This window comes from Dendrobates tinctorius, unplaced genomic scaffold (assembly GCF_039654945.1).
Source record: "Dendrobates tinctorius isolate UK_male_01 unplaced genomic scaffold, ASM3965494v1 ptg000124l, whole genome shotgun sequence".
NCBI lineage: Eukaryota > Metazoa > Chordata > Amphibia > Anura > Dendrobatidae > Dendrobates > Dendrobates tinctorius.
In genome coordinates this window covers 3,692,047-3,706,888 of record NW_027361792.1, presented here as the reverse complement: position 1 = coordinate 3,706,888, position 14,842 = coordinate 3,692,047, and the positions used below count along the sequence as shown (strand labels likewise).

The window sequence follows — 14,842 nt, the reverse complement described above, 5'->3', positions numbered from 1 at the left end:
CCTAGCACAGCCCAGAGTCACAGTGGACACTGCCACCTGCTGCCGCCTCCATCGAGCTTTATTTTTTATTTAAAAAATATAGTTTGGTTTTACTTTATATATACACGTTATATTTTATTATTTATACTTTTATATAGATATTTTTTCACTTTTTTTACATAGTTTATTTTATATATATTATATTTTAACTTTTTTTACTTTATATTACACACATTAGTCTTTACTTTTTATATATTACACACATATATAAAAAATATATAATTTATATAAGTATAAATTATATGTATAGTTATATATATAAAATATAAAAAAAATTATATATTTTTTTTTTGTAGAAAGCGCTATACACCATGATACGGAATCCTCAGTGAGTGACGACCCCCGTGTTGGCCGGAGCAGAGCCCCCCAGACACACCGTCCCTTCTCCCTGGGCCCCCCCCAGACACACCGTCCCCTCTCCCTGGGCCCCCCCCCAGACACACCGTCCCCTCTCCCTGGGCCCCCCCCCCCCCCCGACACACCGTCCTCTCTCCCTGGCCCCCCCGCAGACACACCGTCCTCTCTCCCTGGCCCCCCCGCAGACACACCGTCCTCTCTCCCTGGCCCCCCCGCAGACACACCGTCCTCTCTCCCTGGGCCCCCCCCAGACACACCGTCCCCTCTCCCTGGGCCCCCCCCCAGACACACCGTCCCCTCTCCCTGGGCCCCCCCCCAGACACACCGTCCCCTCTCCCTGGGCCCCCCCCCAGACACACCGTCCCCTCTCCCTGGGCCCCCCCCCAGACACACCGTCCTCTCTCCCTGGCCCCCCCCGCAGACACACCGTCCCCTCTCCCTGGGCCCCCCCCCCAGACACACCGTCCCCTCTCCCTGGGCCCCCCCCCAGACACACCGTCCTCTCTCCCTGGCCCCCCCGCAGACACACCGTCCTCTCTCCCTGGCCCCCCTGCAGACACACCGTCCTCTCTCCCTGGCCCCACACTCACGGTAAGCCCCGCCTTTGCGTCACTCGTCATACCTTCGCAGTTCCGGAAGTGTGCTGGTATCTACTTCCTGTTCCGTGCTCGGTTCTGTGTCTTCCCCCTGACAACTCGGTCTGATAAATTCAGGTTCCTCTTCTTTTTCACGTCTCGCCATGGAGTGCGCGGACGACCTGTTCGGGGGGATTGTGATGTGTGAGGAGAGGTGAGCGGGCGAGCGATGCCACGGGGGAGCGGGCGCCACCTAGCGGCGACTTCCTGAGTGACCCCCACAGCACGGATGTGGAAACAGGAAGTTCTGCACGTCTCTAATATTCTTCCCCGCTACACTTTCCAGGATCTCTGCTTGCTGCCAGTGAAAAGAAACATCTATTATTTTTTGCAGTGGAGTCCGGGAGCATGTACATGCGGCTGGGATGTTTCCATTCACTGACAGCAAGCTCAGGTATTGAAAAGGGCGAGAACCTGATGCACAAAGCGGCCCATTCACCACTGAATTTCCACCGCTTTAATTCTTTACAAAAAAAAAAAAAAAATTCTGCAAACACTCAGGCGCTATGTTGAGGAATTTTTGAAAAATCCAACTGGAAAAAATAAAGGAAAAAACCTCACAAAGTCCCGTGTGCGCTGGGGCCACAAGGTGCAGCGGCGGAGCCGAGGCGCTGACCACTCACAGCCAATCTCCTGGCAGCAGCGGAGCCGAGGCGCTGACCACTAACAGCCAATCTCCTGGCAGCAGCGGAGCCGAGGCGCTGACCACTCACAGCCAATCTCCTGGCAGCAGCGGAGCCGAGGCGCTGACCACTCACAGCCAATCTCCTGGCAGCGGCGGAGCCGAGGCGCTGACCACTAACAGCCAATCTCCTGGCAGCAGCGGAGCCGAGGCGCTGACCACTAACAGCCAATCTCCTGGCAGCAGCAGAGCCGAGGCGCTGACCACTAACAGCCAATCTCCTGGCAGTAGCGGAGCCGAGGCGCTGACCACTCACAGCCAATCTCCTGGCAGCAGCGGAGCCGAGGCGCTGACCACTAACAGCCAATCTCCTGGCAGCAGCGGAGCCGAGGCGCTGACCACTAACAGCCAATCTCCTGGCAGCAGCAGAGCCGAGGCGCTGACCACTAACAGCCAATCTCCTGGCAGTAGCGGAGCCGAGGCGCTGACCACTCACAGCCAATCTCCTGGCAGCAGCGGAGCCGAGGCGCTGACCACTAACAGCCAATCTCCTGGCAGCAGCAGAGCCGAGGCGCTGACCACTAACAGCCAATCTCCTGGCAGTAGCGGAGCCGAGGCACTGACCACTAACAGCCAATCTCCTGGCAGCGGCGGAGCCGAGGCGCTGACCACTCGCAGCCAATCGCCAGGCAGCAGCGGAGCCGAGGCGCTGACCACTCACAGCCAATCTCCTGGCAGCGGCGGAGCCGAGGCGCTGACCACTCACAGCCAATCTCCTGGCAGCGGCGGAGCCGAGGCGCTGACCACTAACAGCCAATTTCCTGGCAGCAGCGGAGCCGAGGCGCTGACCACTCGCAGCCAATCTCCTGGCAGCAGCGGAGCCGAGGCGCTGACCACTCACAGCCAATCTCCTGGCAGCAGCGGAGCCGAGGCGCTGACCACTCACAGCCAATCTCCTGGCAGCGGCGGAGCCGAGGCGCTGACCACTCACAGCCAATCTCCTGGCAGCGGCGGAGCCGAGGCGCTGACCACTAACAGCCAATTTCCTGGCAGCAGCGGAGCCGAGGCGCTGACCACTAACAGCCAATCTCCTGGCAGCAGCGGAGCCGAGGCGCTGACCACTAACAGCCAATCTCCTGGCAGCAGCAGAGCCGAGGCGCTGACCACTAACAGCCAATCTCCTGGCAGTAGCGGAGCCGAGGCGCTGACCACTCACAGCCAATCTCCTGGCAGCAGCGGAGCCGAGGCGCTGACCACTAACAGCCAATCTCCTGGCAGCAGCAGAGCCGAGGCGCTGACCACTAACAGCCAATCTCCTGGCAGTAGCGGAGCCGAGGCACTGACCACTAACAGCCAATCTCCTGGCAGCGGCGGAGCCGAGGCGCTGACCACTCGCAGCCAATCGCCAGGCAGCAGCGGAGCCGAGGCGCTGACCACTCGCAGCCAATCTCCTGGCAGCAGCAGAGCCGAGGCGCTGACCACTCGCAGCAAATCTCCTGGCAGTAGTGGAGCCGAGGCGCTGACCACTCACAGCCAATCTCCTGGCAGCAGCGGAGCCGAGGCGCTGACCACTAACAGCCAATCTCCTGGCAGCAGCAGAGCCGAGGCGCTGACCACTCACAGCCAATCTCCTGGCAGCAGCGGAGCCGAGGCGCTGACCACTAACAGCCAATCTCCTGGCAGCAGCGGAGCCGAGGCGCTGACCACTCGCAGCCAATCGCCAGGCAGCAGCGGAGCCGAGGCGCTGACCACTAACAGCCAATCTCCTGGCAGCGGCGGAGCCGAGGCGCTGACCACTCGCAGCCAATCGCCAGGCAGCAGCGGAGCCGAGGCACTGACCACTAACAGCCAATCTCCTGGCAGCGGCGGAGCCGAGGCGCTGACCACTCGCAGCCAATCGCCAGGCAGCAGCGGAGCCGAGGCGCTGACCACTCGCAGCCAATCTCCTGGCAGCAGCAGAGCCGAGGCGCTGACCACTCGCAGCAAATCTCCTGGCAGCAGCGGAGCCGAGGCGCTGACCACTAGCAGCCAATCTCCTGGCAGCAGCGGAGCCGAGGCGCTGACCACTCGCAGCCAATCTCCTGGCAGTAGCGGAGCCGAGGCGCTGACCACTTGCAGCCAATCTCCTGGCAGTAGCGGAGCCGAGGCGCTGACCACTCGCAGCCAATCTCCTGGCAGTAGCGGAGCCGAGGCGCTGACCACTAGCAGCCAATCTCCTGGCAGTAGCGGAGCCGAGGCGCTGACCACTCGCAGCCAATCTCCTGGCAGTAGCGGAGCCGAGGCGCTGACCACTAGCAGCCAATCTCCTGGCAGTAGCGGAGCCGAGGCGCTGACCACTCGCAGCCAATCTCCTGGCAGTAGCGGAGCCGAGGCGCTGACCACTTGCAGCCAATCTCCTGGCAGCAGCGGAGCCGAGGCGCTGACCACTTGCAGCCAATCTCCTGGCAGCAGCGGAGCCGAGGCGCTGACCACTCGCAGCCAATCGTCTGGCAGCAGCGGAGCTGAGGTGCTGACCAATCGCAGCCAATTGACTGGCAGCCGCGAAGCCGAGGCGCTTAGAACTCTCAGCCAATCTTCTGGCAGTAGTGGAGTCGAGGCGCTGACCACTCGCAGCCAATGTTCTGGCAGTAGTGGAGTCGAGGCGCTGACCACTCGCAGCTAATTGCCTGGCAGCAGCGGAGCTGAGGTGCTGACCACTCGCAGCTAATCGCCTGGCAGCAGCGGAGCCGAGGCGTTGACCACTCGCAGCCAATCGCCTGGCAGCAGCGGACCCCCGTTGATGCCGGACGATAACTGGCTGACTACTAGAGGTCTGACCACTGGGACCCCCGTTAGTGCCCATAATGGGACTCCAGAGCCCCCTGTCAGGAGAGAGCTGCACTCGCGTCCCACAGACAATGTGCAGCACGACACCTGTGTTCTAACTGGGCATATCGCAGCAGGTTGTGGGGGTTCCAGCGGTAGGACCCCTAGTAATCAGCAAGTTATCCCTTATCCTATGCTTTTCATACAGTCAGAAGCCTCCATTACATTGCAGAACTATTCCTGCTGCTCTGTAGACCAGGACGTGCGGCTCCGCTCCGCATATTTCACGCGTCTTACGTGCCCGGCGACAGGTGCAGGCCATAGGAGCTGTGTTATGTGATGAGTCAGGTGACGCTGCAGATCTGCATCTGCCGTGTGACCCCGCACTGTTACACACACTTTCCATTCACTTCTTTGGGAAGAAGTGTTGGCAGTGCCTCTTTTTACAGCTGGGGGTTTGCTACAATTACATCAGCTCCTTAAACATTAGACCAAAGTTCGCTGAAGTTGCTGATTACAGCTGACGGTGGTGTCATGGCTGTCAGGTGATCCTGTGGGAGGAAGGATCAGGCATGTTGGATTTTAGATATGCCCAATCCTTTGTTCTTACAGGAGATTATTATTATTTCTGACAATGATGGGGCGCAGCGCTGGTTTACGGCTACATCCCCTTCTGTTTGGTCCCTGCACAGCGATGCCCTGATCACCTCTGTGCAGGAAGCTGCAGCTGGTAAGTGAATAGGGCCCGCTGCCCTCTACAGTCAGGTGACCGGGAGCGCTGCTCTGGAGCAAACTGCAGCCAACATGCACTTATATGCTGCAGCTTTCTTAGAAGGGGGCGCATTAGTAACCCACGCCCTGGACCCCCTTTATTGTCTGGCACTTGGGGAGTCCCTGATATCCCACATCAGTGGTTGATGAAACCTTCCTAGATTTCCAGCAGTTTATCTGATTGTTGCCCTGTGACTCCTGCAGATACCGAGGGGAAGGATATGAAGAAGGATTTGCTGAAGGAAATCACATCGGTGACGCAGAGGGGAAGCAATATGGAGCCGTGCACGGGGCGAGAGCTGGATCTGAGGTAAAGGTGTGCGGCTCTCGGGGATCTATTCCTGTCACATCATTTCCATGTCACTGGGTGCAACGAAGTCCGTGTTGTCATCCAGCACTACTACTCCCATTATCTGTGGTCACACCTCCAGTGACATATTTAGCTCCCGGTGCAGTGATTGCTCTCCAGTCATTTCCTCTGTCGCCTTTGGCCTTATGACTTCAGGTTTAGTGCTCTGACACCAGGTCTGGACGCGTCACCAGGACAGATCGTTCCCTGCGGCTCATTACAGCCTCCCCGAGACATCGGTGCCTCCTGGAGCGCAGCGTTATCTATTACTACATCATTGCCTCACTGCATCCACAGTATAGATACTGGTCTGTGCGTCCCCCGCGCCTGTGCCTTCACTGTGCGTCCCCCGCGCCTGTGCCTTCACTGTGCGTCCCCCGCGCCTGTGCCTTCACTGTGCGTCCCCCGCGCCTGTGCCTTCACTGTGCGTCCCCCGCGCCTGTGCCTTCACTGTGCGTCCCCCGCGCCTGTGCCTTCACTGTGCGTCCCCCGCGCCTGTGCATCCCCCGCGCCTGTGCCTTCCCTGTGCGTCCCCCGCGCCTGTGCCTTCCCTGTGCGTCCCCCGCGCCTGTGCCTTCCCTGTGCGTCCCCCGCGCCTGTGCCTTCCCTGTGCGTCCCCCGCTCCTGTGCCTTCCCTGTGCGTCCCCCGCGCCTGTGCCTTCCCTGTGCGTCCCCCGCGCCTGTGCCTTCCCTGTGCGTCCCCCGCGCCTGTGCCTTCCCTGTGCGTCCCCCGCGCCTGTGCCTTCACTGTGCGTCCCCCGCGCCTGTGCCTTCCCTGTGCGTCCCCCGCGCCTGTGCCTTCCCTGTGCGTCCCCCGCGCCTGTGCCTTCCCTGTGCGTCCCCCGCGCCTGTGCCTTCCCTGTGCGTCCCCCGCGCCTGTGCCTTCCCTGTGCGTCCCCCGCGCCTGTGCCTTCCCTGTGCGTCCCCCGCGCCTGTGCCTTCCCTGTGCGTCCCCCGCGCCTGTGCCTTCCCTGTGCGTCCCCCGCGCCTGTGCCTTCCCTGTGCGTCCCCCGCGCCTGTGCCTTCCCTGTGCGTCCCCCGCGCCTGTGCCTTCCCTGTGCGTCCCCCGCGCCTGTGCCTTCCCTGTGCGTCCCCCGCGCCTGTGCCTTCCCTGTGCGTCCCCCGCGCCTGTGCCTTCCCTGTGCGTCCCCCGCGCCTGTGCCTTCCCTGTGCGTCCCCCGCGCCTGTGCCTTCCCTGTGCGTCCCCCGCGCCTGTGCCTTCCCTGTGCGTCCCCCGCGCCTGTGCCTTCCCTGTGCGTCCCCCGCGCCTGTGCCTTCCCTGTGCGTCCCCCGCGCCTGTGCCTTCCCTGTGCGTCCCCCGCGCCTGTGCCTTCCCTGTGCGTCCCCCGCGCCTGTGCCTTCCCTGTGCGTCCCCCGCGCCTGTGCCTTCCCTGTGCGTCCCCCGCGCCTGTGCCTTCCCTGTGCGTCCCCCGCGCCTGTGCCTTCCCTGTGCGTCCCCCGCGCCTGTGCCTTCCCTGTGCGTCCCCCGCGCCTGTGCCTTCCCTGTGCGTCCCCCGCGCCTGTGCCTTCCCTGTGCGTCCCCCGCGCCTGTGCCTTCCCTGTGCGTCCCCCGCGCCTGTGCCTTCCCTGTGCGTCCCCCGCGCCTGTGCCTTCCCTGTGCGTCCCCCGCGCCTGTGCCTTCCCTGTGCGTCCCCCGCGCCTGTGCCTTCCCTGTGCGTCCCCCGCGCCTGTGCCTTCCCTGTGCGTCCCCCGCGCCTGTGCCTTCCCTGTGCGTCCCCCGCGCCTGTGCCTTCCCTGTGCGTCCCCCGCGCCTGTGCCTTCCCTGTGCGTCCCCCGCGCCTGTGCCTTCCCTGTGCGTCCCCCGCGCCTGTGCCTTCCCTGTGCGTCCCCCGCGCCTGTGCCTTCCCTGTGCGTCCCCCGCGCCTGTGCCTTCCCTGTGCGTCCCCCGCGCCTGTGCCTTCCCTGTGCGTCCCCCGCGCCTGTGCCTTCCCTGTGCGTCCCCCGCGCCTGTGCCTTCCCTGTGCGTCCCCCGCGCCTGTGCCTTCCCTGTGCGTCCCCCGCGCCTGTGCCTTCCCTGTGCGTCCCCCGCGCCTGTGCCTTCCCTGTGCGTCCCCCGCGCCTGTGCCTTCCCTGTGCGTCCCCCGCGCCTGTGCCTTCCCTGTGCGTCCCCCGCGCCTGTGCCTTCCCTGTGCGTCCCCCGCGCCTGTGCCTTCCCTGTGCGTCCCCCGCGCCTGTGCCTTCCCTGTGCGTCCCCCGCGCCTGTGCCTTCCCTGTGCGTCCCCCGCGCCTGTGCCTTCCCTGTGCGTCCCCCGCGCCTGTGCCTTCCCTGTGCGTCCCCCGCGCCTGTGCCTTCCCTGTGCGTCCCCCGCGCCTGTGCCTTCCCTGTGCGTCCCCCGCGCCTGTGCCTTCCCTGTGCGTCCCCCGCGCCTGTGCCTTCCCTGTGCGTCCCCCGCGCCTGTGCCTTCCCTGTGCGTCCCCCGCGCCTGTGCCTTCCCTGTGCGTCCCCCGCGCCTGTGCCTTCCCTGTGCGTCCCCCGCGCCTGTGCCTTCCCTGTGCGTCCCCCGCGCCTGTGCCTTCCCTGTGCGTCCCCCGCGCCTGTGCCTTCCCTGTGCGTCCCCCGCGCCTGTGCCTTCCCTGTGCGTCCCCCGCGCCTGTGCCTTCCCTGTGCGTCCCCCGCGCCTGTGCCTTCCCTGTGCGTCCCCCGCGCCTGTGCCTTCCCTGTGCGTCCCCCGCGCCTGTGCCTTCCCTGTGCGTCCCCCCGCGCCTGTGCCTTCCCTGTGCGTCCCCCGCGCCTGTGCCTTCCCTGAGCGTCCCCCGCGCCTGTGCCTTCCCTGAGCGTCCCCCGCGCCTGTGCCTTCCCTGAGCGTCCCCCGCGAATGTGCCTTCCCTGAGCGTCCCCCGCGAATGTGCCTTCCCTGAGCGTCCCCCGCGCCTGTGCCTTCCCTGAGCGTCCCCCGCGCCTGTGCCTTCCCTGAGCGTCCCCCGCGCCTGTGCCTTCCCTGAGCGTCCCCCGCGCCTGTGCCTTCCCTGAGCGTCCCCCGCGCCTGTGCCTTCCCTGAGCGTCCCCCGCGCCTGTGCCTTCCCTGAGCGTCCCCCGCGCCTGTGCCTTCCCTGAGCGTCCCCCGCGCCTGCGCGTTCCCCACACCTGTGCCTTCCCTGTGCCTCCCATGTGTCCCCCCGCGCCTGTGCATCTTCTCTCCTTGTAGTATTTTGGTCGCTCGGTCGTTCTGTTTTTACTCTTCTGTGATGTTTAGTGTTCAGGTAATGATGGATCTGATGCCGGTTGTTGGTTAATCTCCTCATTTCTGCCATTTTCCAGCTCGGTTGTTATCTAGGATTTGCTTCCACGTGGAGACTCCTCCTGTTGCCCACCACCGATGAGAAGCAGAGGTGAGCCGTGGGCCCGTGGCGGTGCTGCTGCTGGTCCTATATGTCCCGTATATTGCGGATGTATCTCGTGTATTATTATTTACTCTCCGTCACACACGTTCTTTAGAGTTGAGCATAAACATTCTCAGGGCCGTGGTAACGAGTTTGGTGGCCGGACAAAGGCCATGAGGATTTCATCAACCAGCACTCGAGTGCCGTCACCTGGTCACGATATTGTGGGGGGCATAGTGATTACAAAAAACATCCCGTGGCCGGAATCCGAGTGACCGTGAAGGGAGTTCTCACGGCCCCGGTCCGGCCGATCCTGCAGATCTTTTTGCTCAACGGTAATATTCATATTTCCAAATCTGTTTTCTGATTTATTGTGTTTTTTTTTTTATTCTATTTTCTGTTTTGCTCAATCTTCTATTAACTACATTTAGGGAAGAGTCACCTGTCCGGAAAACACAGGCGACGATCGGACTGGCTGGCGGCTCTCCTTACCTGAATGTGTCAGCTGCATAGAAACACATGCTGTCACGCTCGGCTCCGGAGAGCTGCCAGCCAGTCAGGAACGTTGCGTTGCGTTCCTTGTCTGAGTCGTATGGCCGTGTCACTCTTGCTGTAGTTTTGCCTCACAGCAGCTTCATTTATCATAGCCATCAGCATGACTTTCATGTGGGAGTATTGCGGCATGCTCTGTGACCTGTCATTGTACAGGAGGAGGAGGTGAGCTGTGACATCTTCCTGCCTGACGAAGGAGCCTCTGTGACCTGTAAGCGTGTAAATATCATTTTTCTGGTTAGCCAATCTTACTTTTTTTTTTTTGTTCTTTTTGAGCAGTTTCTGATGATACATTGAGACAACATCCATTGATCATCTGATTGGAGGGACAGCCCCTGTATACAGTATAGTGGCTGAGAGCTGCAGTACCACGAGCAGCCACCGCACATTGTAGGGCGCTGTCCTCTACCTCCAATCAGCTGATCGAGTCCTGGGCGTCTGACGCCACTAATTAACATTTATATAGACTTATGACCAGTAATCCAAACGTCTGGTCCTGGAAATACTCGCTGCTATTCTGCCATTTATGATTTAGTCAGTTCTGATTTTATATTTTTTTCCATTTCATACAGAAAAAAAATAAAAATCCTGGACTCCCTGATAAAAATGATTGAGAGCTTCCCCACAGAAGACCCCACTAACGAGAAGCTCCAGGACGACCTGTCCAGGGTCCGGGGGAAAGTGAAGCAGGTGAGTGCCGGGGCGCCTGCGCTCGTCCTCCGTCTATAAGTGGCGCTCATGCCGGGATCACACATGCGAGGAATACGTACAAGTCTCGGCTCTACCATGTAGCACTGAGGTCCAAGCATTGTTAAAAAAGAATGATGGCAAGGAAGTAGTGGGGAGGTTAAAGGGGGTCTACGATGGTCCTAAAATATTGGGCCTTCTTTGCAGTTTGTGACTCGAGCTTTGCTCCTGCAGGTTTGCTCCATGCTGAACGTTCAGCCCGACTTCTCTGTGACCTATGAAGCCTCCGGACTCTCGTTCTGATCTGGGCAGCGGTGACGACGGATCCTCCTACCGTGTGGGAGCCGGCTGGGCCCCGGAGCCCTGACCGAGTCCAGTGTAGAAATATGAGGACTGAACGCTCTCCTGGTGACGCAGCCCATACGGAGCAGCCTCTGCCTCCTCCTGAAGGTCCACGCTGAAACCTGAGCTCACCGAGAACCTGAAGGACCTCCTGATTCAGGGTGGTATAAAGAAGTCAGGGCTTGCTGAGACTTATAGTTTGTGGTACCATCCCCCATAGCAGATGGATGTCATCAAATAGTTCTTGTGAAAACGGGCACTTTTGCAATTTCCTGCCTATTAAATTTTGCAGCTGATCTTGTGATCTTAACACTTGTTGCCTAGGAGACCGGCCACCGCTGCTGTCTATAGCTTGTCAGCATTGCTGGGATTAGGAGGTAACCGGGGAAACTCTCCGGCTTCAAAATAGTGGAAAAGGAGCTTCTAAGCGGCTATCGGGGGTGGTCGGTCTCCAAGGCAACAAACTGTAAACAAAAAAAGCCTGGAACTCTCTTCGCCCACATGTGATTAATTACTCGGCGGCTGTATCCGTAGACTTTACCCCGTTTTTATGCATTTTTAGTTGTTTTCTTTTAACCACCTAATAAATGATGACTCTTGTCCGAGTGCGATAATTTCTGTCCTCCCCACATTTCCTTTAACTCTGCACATGACTTAGGGGTCTTCGTGAAGGCGGACATCCTGTGCCTACGGCAGACCTGACGAGGGGGACCCCCGACTGATCGCATCATTGCCCACCAGATACGGCTAGAACAGAGCTATGGGAAAATATTAACGTTCCTGCCTACATCAGTAAGTGATGGCGTATCGTCAGGATATGAAATCATTCAATGGTTGCTGGGGGTCCGATCACTGCGAGCCCCCCCAAAGATCCTGAAGATAAGGTTTCATCAATGCACTTGCACCTTCTTTGTCTATTTTGTTGGTGTTTTTTTTCTATGTTCATCATTCTGCACTTGGTTTGGGGTTTCCAATTTTTTTTCAGCTGTTTCATCAATGGTGATTTATAAGAAAAAAAAATCCTATTTTTTTTTTTTTTTACCCAAATCTACTCCAGTTTCTCCCTTCTCTGGAGTGAAAAAATAAAAAAAAGGTTGTAGAAAAAAATAATTAATTACGCACAAAATTCATGACATTTTGCAGAATTTGGTGCAAAAAAAAAGTCAACAAATATAAAAAAAAAAAGACTTTGAAAAGAAACGCAAATGATGAATTGGTCTTTTTTTTTTTATTTGTCCTATGGCAGATGTGATCTGTAGTACCGGAATGTGTCCAGCAGGTGTCAGTGTGTGACAGCTCCTCCTGCTCAGCTGAGTCCAGCTGTTGGTTTGTTTTTTTGGAGCTTGGGCGCCACCTACAGGATTATTATTATTATTTATATAGTGCCATTAATGCCATGGTGCTGTACATGAAAAGGGGGGTTACATACAAAGTTATAGATATCGTTAACAGTAACAGGATCAAACCTGTATTGCTAAAAAAGAAAAAACTGCTTCCCAAGCATTATCCTGGGCTTTAACATATTGCTCCTGTATCTGGGACTTATTCTGAAAGGTCTTTAAAAGCATCACACCAATATCCACAATCCCGAACCACTCGTGGGGCGTCTTTTGCCCATTAGATGCCATTGTTCTCTTTGCCCTGAGTCGTTTTATATAGTGGACCTGTGTCCATATTGTTCTCTTGTGGGCAAACGCAAAGGGGTTTGGAGCACCATGATGACCCTACACTTTCTCCATCTTCATGATGGCCCTACACTTTCTCCATCTTCATGATGGCCCTACACTTTCTCCATCTTCATGATGGCCCTACACTTTCTCCATCTTTAAAGGGGTGGTGCAGGGAGCAAAAAGCGTGGGTTATTTCTCCAAAAACTATTCACTTCAATGGAGCTGAGCCTATATTCCAGCTGTAACCCATCTATAAAACAAAGGATCACAGGTTCAAGTCCATAAAGTAACTAAAAAATAATAATTAAAAAAATAAGTAGAACTAAAAGCTATATTTGGTGTCACCGAGTTTGTAAAAGTCGGGAGCCGGCCGTGGATTCGGCCATGTTCACATCTTCATTAGAGGATGCTGGATGTTTGGATCGTGTTTGGGGCTGTGCGTTGCGCCTCATGTCCGGGACCCAGCGTTACCCAGGTGTATGGAGACGTTTCTTCAGATATGATGGCGCCAGAGTTGAGCTAAAGTCCCGAAATTTAATTCTGCAGATTTGCTTATTTCAGGGGTCAGAGAGGAGTTCAGCGCGATCCTAATCTGGCAGGAAGAGTTAAAAAAAAAAATGGTAATCTCTTCTCCTCCTCAGCCCGCTCTCCTCGTACCTCTTCGGTCCATACATGGCTCCTCTCTGGTCTCTTTCCGCCAGTGACTAGGCCTCACACGGTCACATGTTGGAGCGCGACCAACGTCAACGACCATCAGAATCCAAATTTTGTGTGAAAATTTGTAACAAATTGTATTAGCTTAGAACAGATTCATTCCTTTTCAATAGTCACAGGTGCACGAGGCGTCCGCCATCACATCCACAAGCCGATCCCAATCCTCCAGCTTTCATCCTCGCACTGCTGACACTCGGCGGCGCCATTTTTACGTTGATTTCCTGGGGCTTCTCATAATCCTCTCCTGGACGTCTGCGGTAACTATGGCGTCTAGGATCCCGTGCACATTACTTACTACTTGACTAAGACACAGCGTGAGCGCCCTCCGCAGGGTAAAGCCTGACCGGCAGGAAGGAGACAGCGGCCGCAGCCATTCCTTACACTGCAGAGGGAACGTAACTGCCGAGCTCCGGCCAGGTTCATGGTGGCTCCAGTGTCGGCTGGGGCACAATACACCCCGTTCGCAGATGAGGATAAATGGTTGCTTTTCTTTTTCCGTCAGTAAAATCTTTGTGAAAGTGCGAGGAATACAAAAGATACAAAAGACGTGATGACAATAGTGAAAAGATCGCGGCCCTGTAACAACTTGTACGGCCCTAACTAAACAATGGAATCAGACAGAATACCAAGATGTCAGCCACGCCATTCCTGCTGATACAATGGCTGACGCTCGGCTCCGATCTGACCGCTCATTCCCCTCCAGTCTGCCGATCGCTACACTCTGATCTGCCCGATCACTACCCCCCAATCTGCCCGATCACTACCCCCCAATCTGCCCGATCACTACCCTCTGATCTGCCTGCTCGCTCCCCTCTGATCTGCCCGATCACTCCCCTCTGATCTGCCCAATCGCTCCCCTGCCTGCTCACTCCCCTTCGATCTGCCCATTCACAACCCCCATCTGCCCGTTCGCTCCCCTCTAATCTGCCCATTCACAACCCCCATTTGCCCGATCGCTCCCCTCTGATCTGCCCAATCACTCCCCTCTGATCTGCCTGCTCGCTCCCCCCAGATCTGCCCGATCACTCCCCTCTGATCTGCCTGCTCGCTCCCCCCAGATCTGCCCGATCACTCGCCTCTGATCTGCCCAATCGCTCCCCTGCCTGCTCACTCCCCTTCGATCTGCCGATTCACAACTCCCATCTGACCGTTCACTCCCCTCTAATCTGCCTGATCGCTCCCCTCTTATCTGCCTGATCGCTCCCCTCTTATCTGCCCGATCGCTCCCCTCTTATCTGCCCGTTCGCTCCCCTCTGATCTGCCCGATCACTCCCCCCATCTGCTCGTTCGCTCTTCTCTTATCTGCCCGATCGCTCCCCTCTTATCTGCCCGATCACTCCCCTCTGATCTGCCTGCTCGCTCCCCCCAGATCTGCCCGATCACTCGCCTCTGATCTGCCCAATCGCTCCCCTGCCTGCTCACTCCCCTTCGATCTGCCGATTCACAACTCCCATCTGACCGTTCACTCCCCTCTAATCTGCCCGTTCGCTCCCCTCTGATCTGCCCGATCACTCCCCCCATCTGCTCGTTCGCTCTTCTCTTATCTGCCCGATCGCTCCCCTCTGATCTGCCCGATCGCTCCCCCCATCTGCTCGTTCGCTCTTCTCTTATCTGCCCAATCGCTCCCCTCTTATCTGCCCGTTCGCTCCCCTCTGATCTGCCCGATCGCTCCCCCCATCTGCTCGTTCGCTCTTCTCTTATCTGCCCAATCGCTCCCCTCTTATCTGCCCGTTCGCTCCCCTCTGATCTGCCCGATCGCTCCCCCCATCTGCTCGTTCGCTCTTCTCTTATCTGCCCGATCGCTCCCCTCTTATCTGCCCGTTCGCTCCCCTCTGATCTGCCCGATCGCTCCCCCCATCTGCTCGTTCGCTCTTCTCTTATCTGCCCGATCGCTCCCCTCTTATCTGCCCGTTCGCTCCCCTCTGATCTGCCCGATCGCTCCCCCCATCTGCTCGTT

General features: G+C 57.9%; 1 protein-coding gene across 4 annotated transcripts; it reads left to right on the top strand.

Moving 5' to 3' along the window:
• Positions 1–1,063: 1,063 nt before the first annotated feature.
• On the top strand, positions 1,064–11,101 carry LTO1 (LTO1 maturation factor of ABCE1). Of its 4 annotated transcripts, none has more exons than XM_073541742.1 (5): positions 1,064–1,185; positions 5,434–5,539; positions 8,859–8,929; positions 10,045–10,162; positions 10,394–11,101. In XM_073541742.1, exons 1-5 carry the CDS (start codon positions 1,136–1,138, stop codon positions 10,460–10,462), a joined length of 414 nt encoding a protein of 137 aa, XP_073397843.1. In that variant the 5' UTR covers positions 1,064–1,135; the 3' UTR covers positions 10,463–11,101. The 4 variants fall into 4 exon arrangements, with proteins under 4 accessions (XP_073397843.1, XP_073397842.1, XP_073397844.1 ...); XM_073541741.1 differs by having other exon boundaries at positions 5,434–5,545; XM_073541743.1 differs by lacking the exon at positions 1,064–1,185 and adding an exon at positions 1,305–1,425 and having other exon boundaries at positions 5,434–5,545.
• Positions 11,102–14,842: the final 3,741 nt, after the last annotated feature.

Coding starts and splice junctions, on each gene's coding strand:
- LTO1 (XM_073541741.1), top strand. CDS start 1,136: ATGGAGTGCGCGGACGACCTGTTCGGGGGGATTGTGATGTGTGAGGAG. Junction 5,546..8,858: donor GAGCTGGATCTGAGGTAAAG/GTGTGCGGCTCT, acceptor GCCATTTTCCAG/CTCGGTTGTTATCTAGGATT. Junction 8,930..10,044: donor ACCACCGATGAGAAGCAGAG/GTGAGCCGTGGG, acceptor CATTTCATACAG/AAAAAAAATAAAAATCCTGG.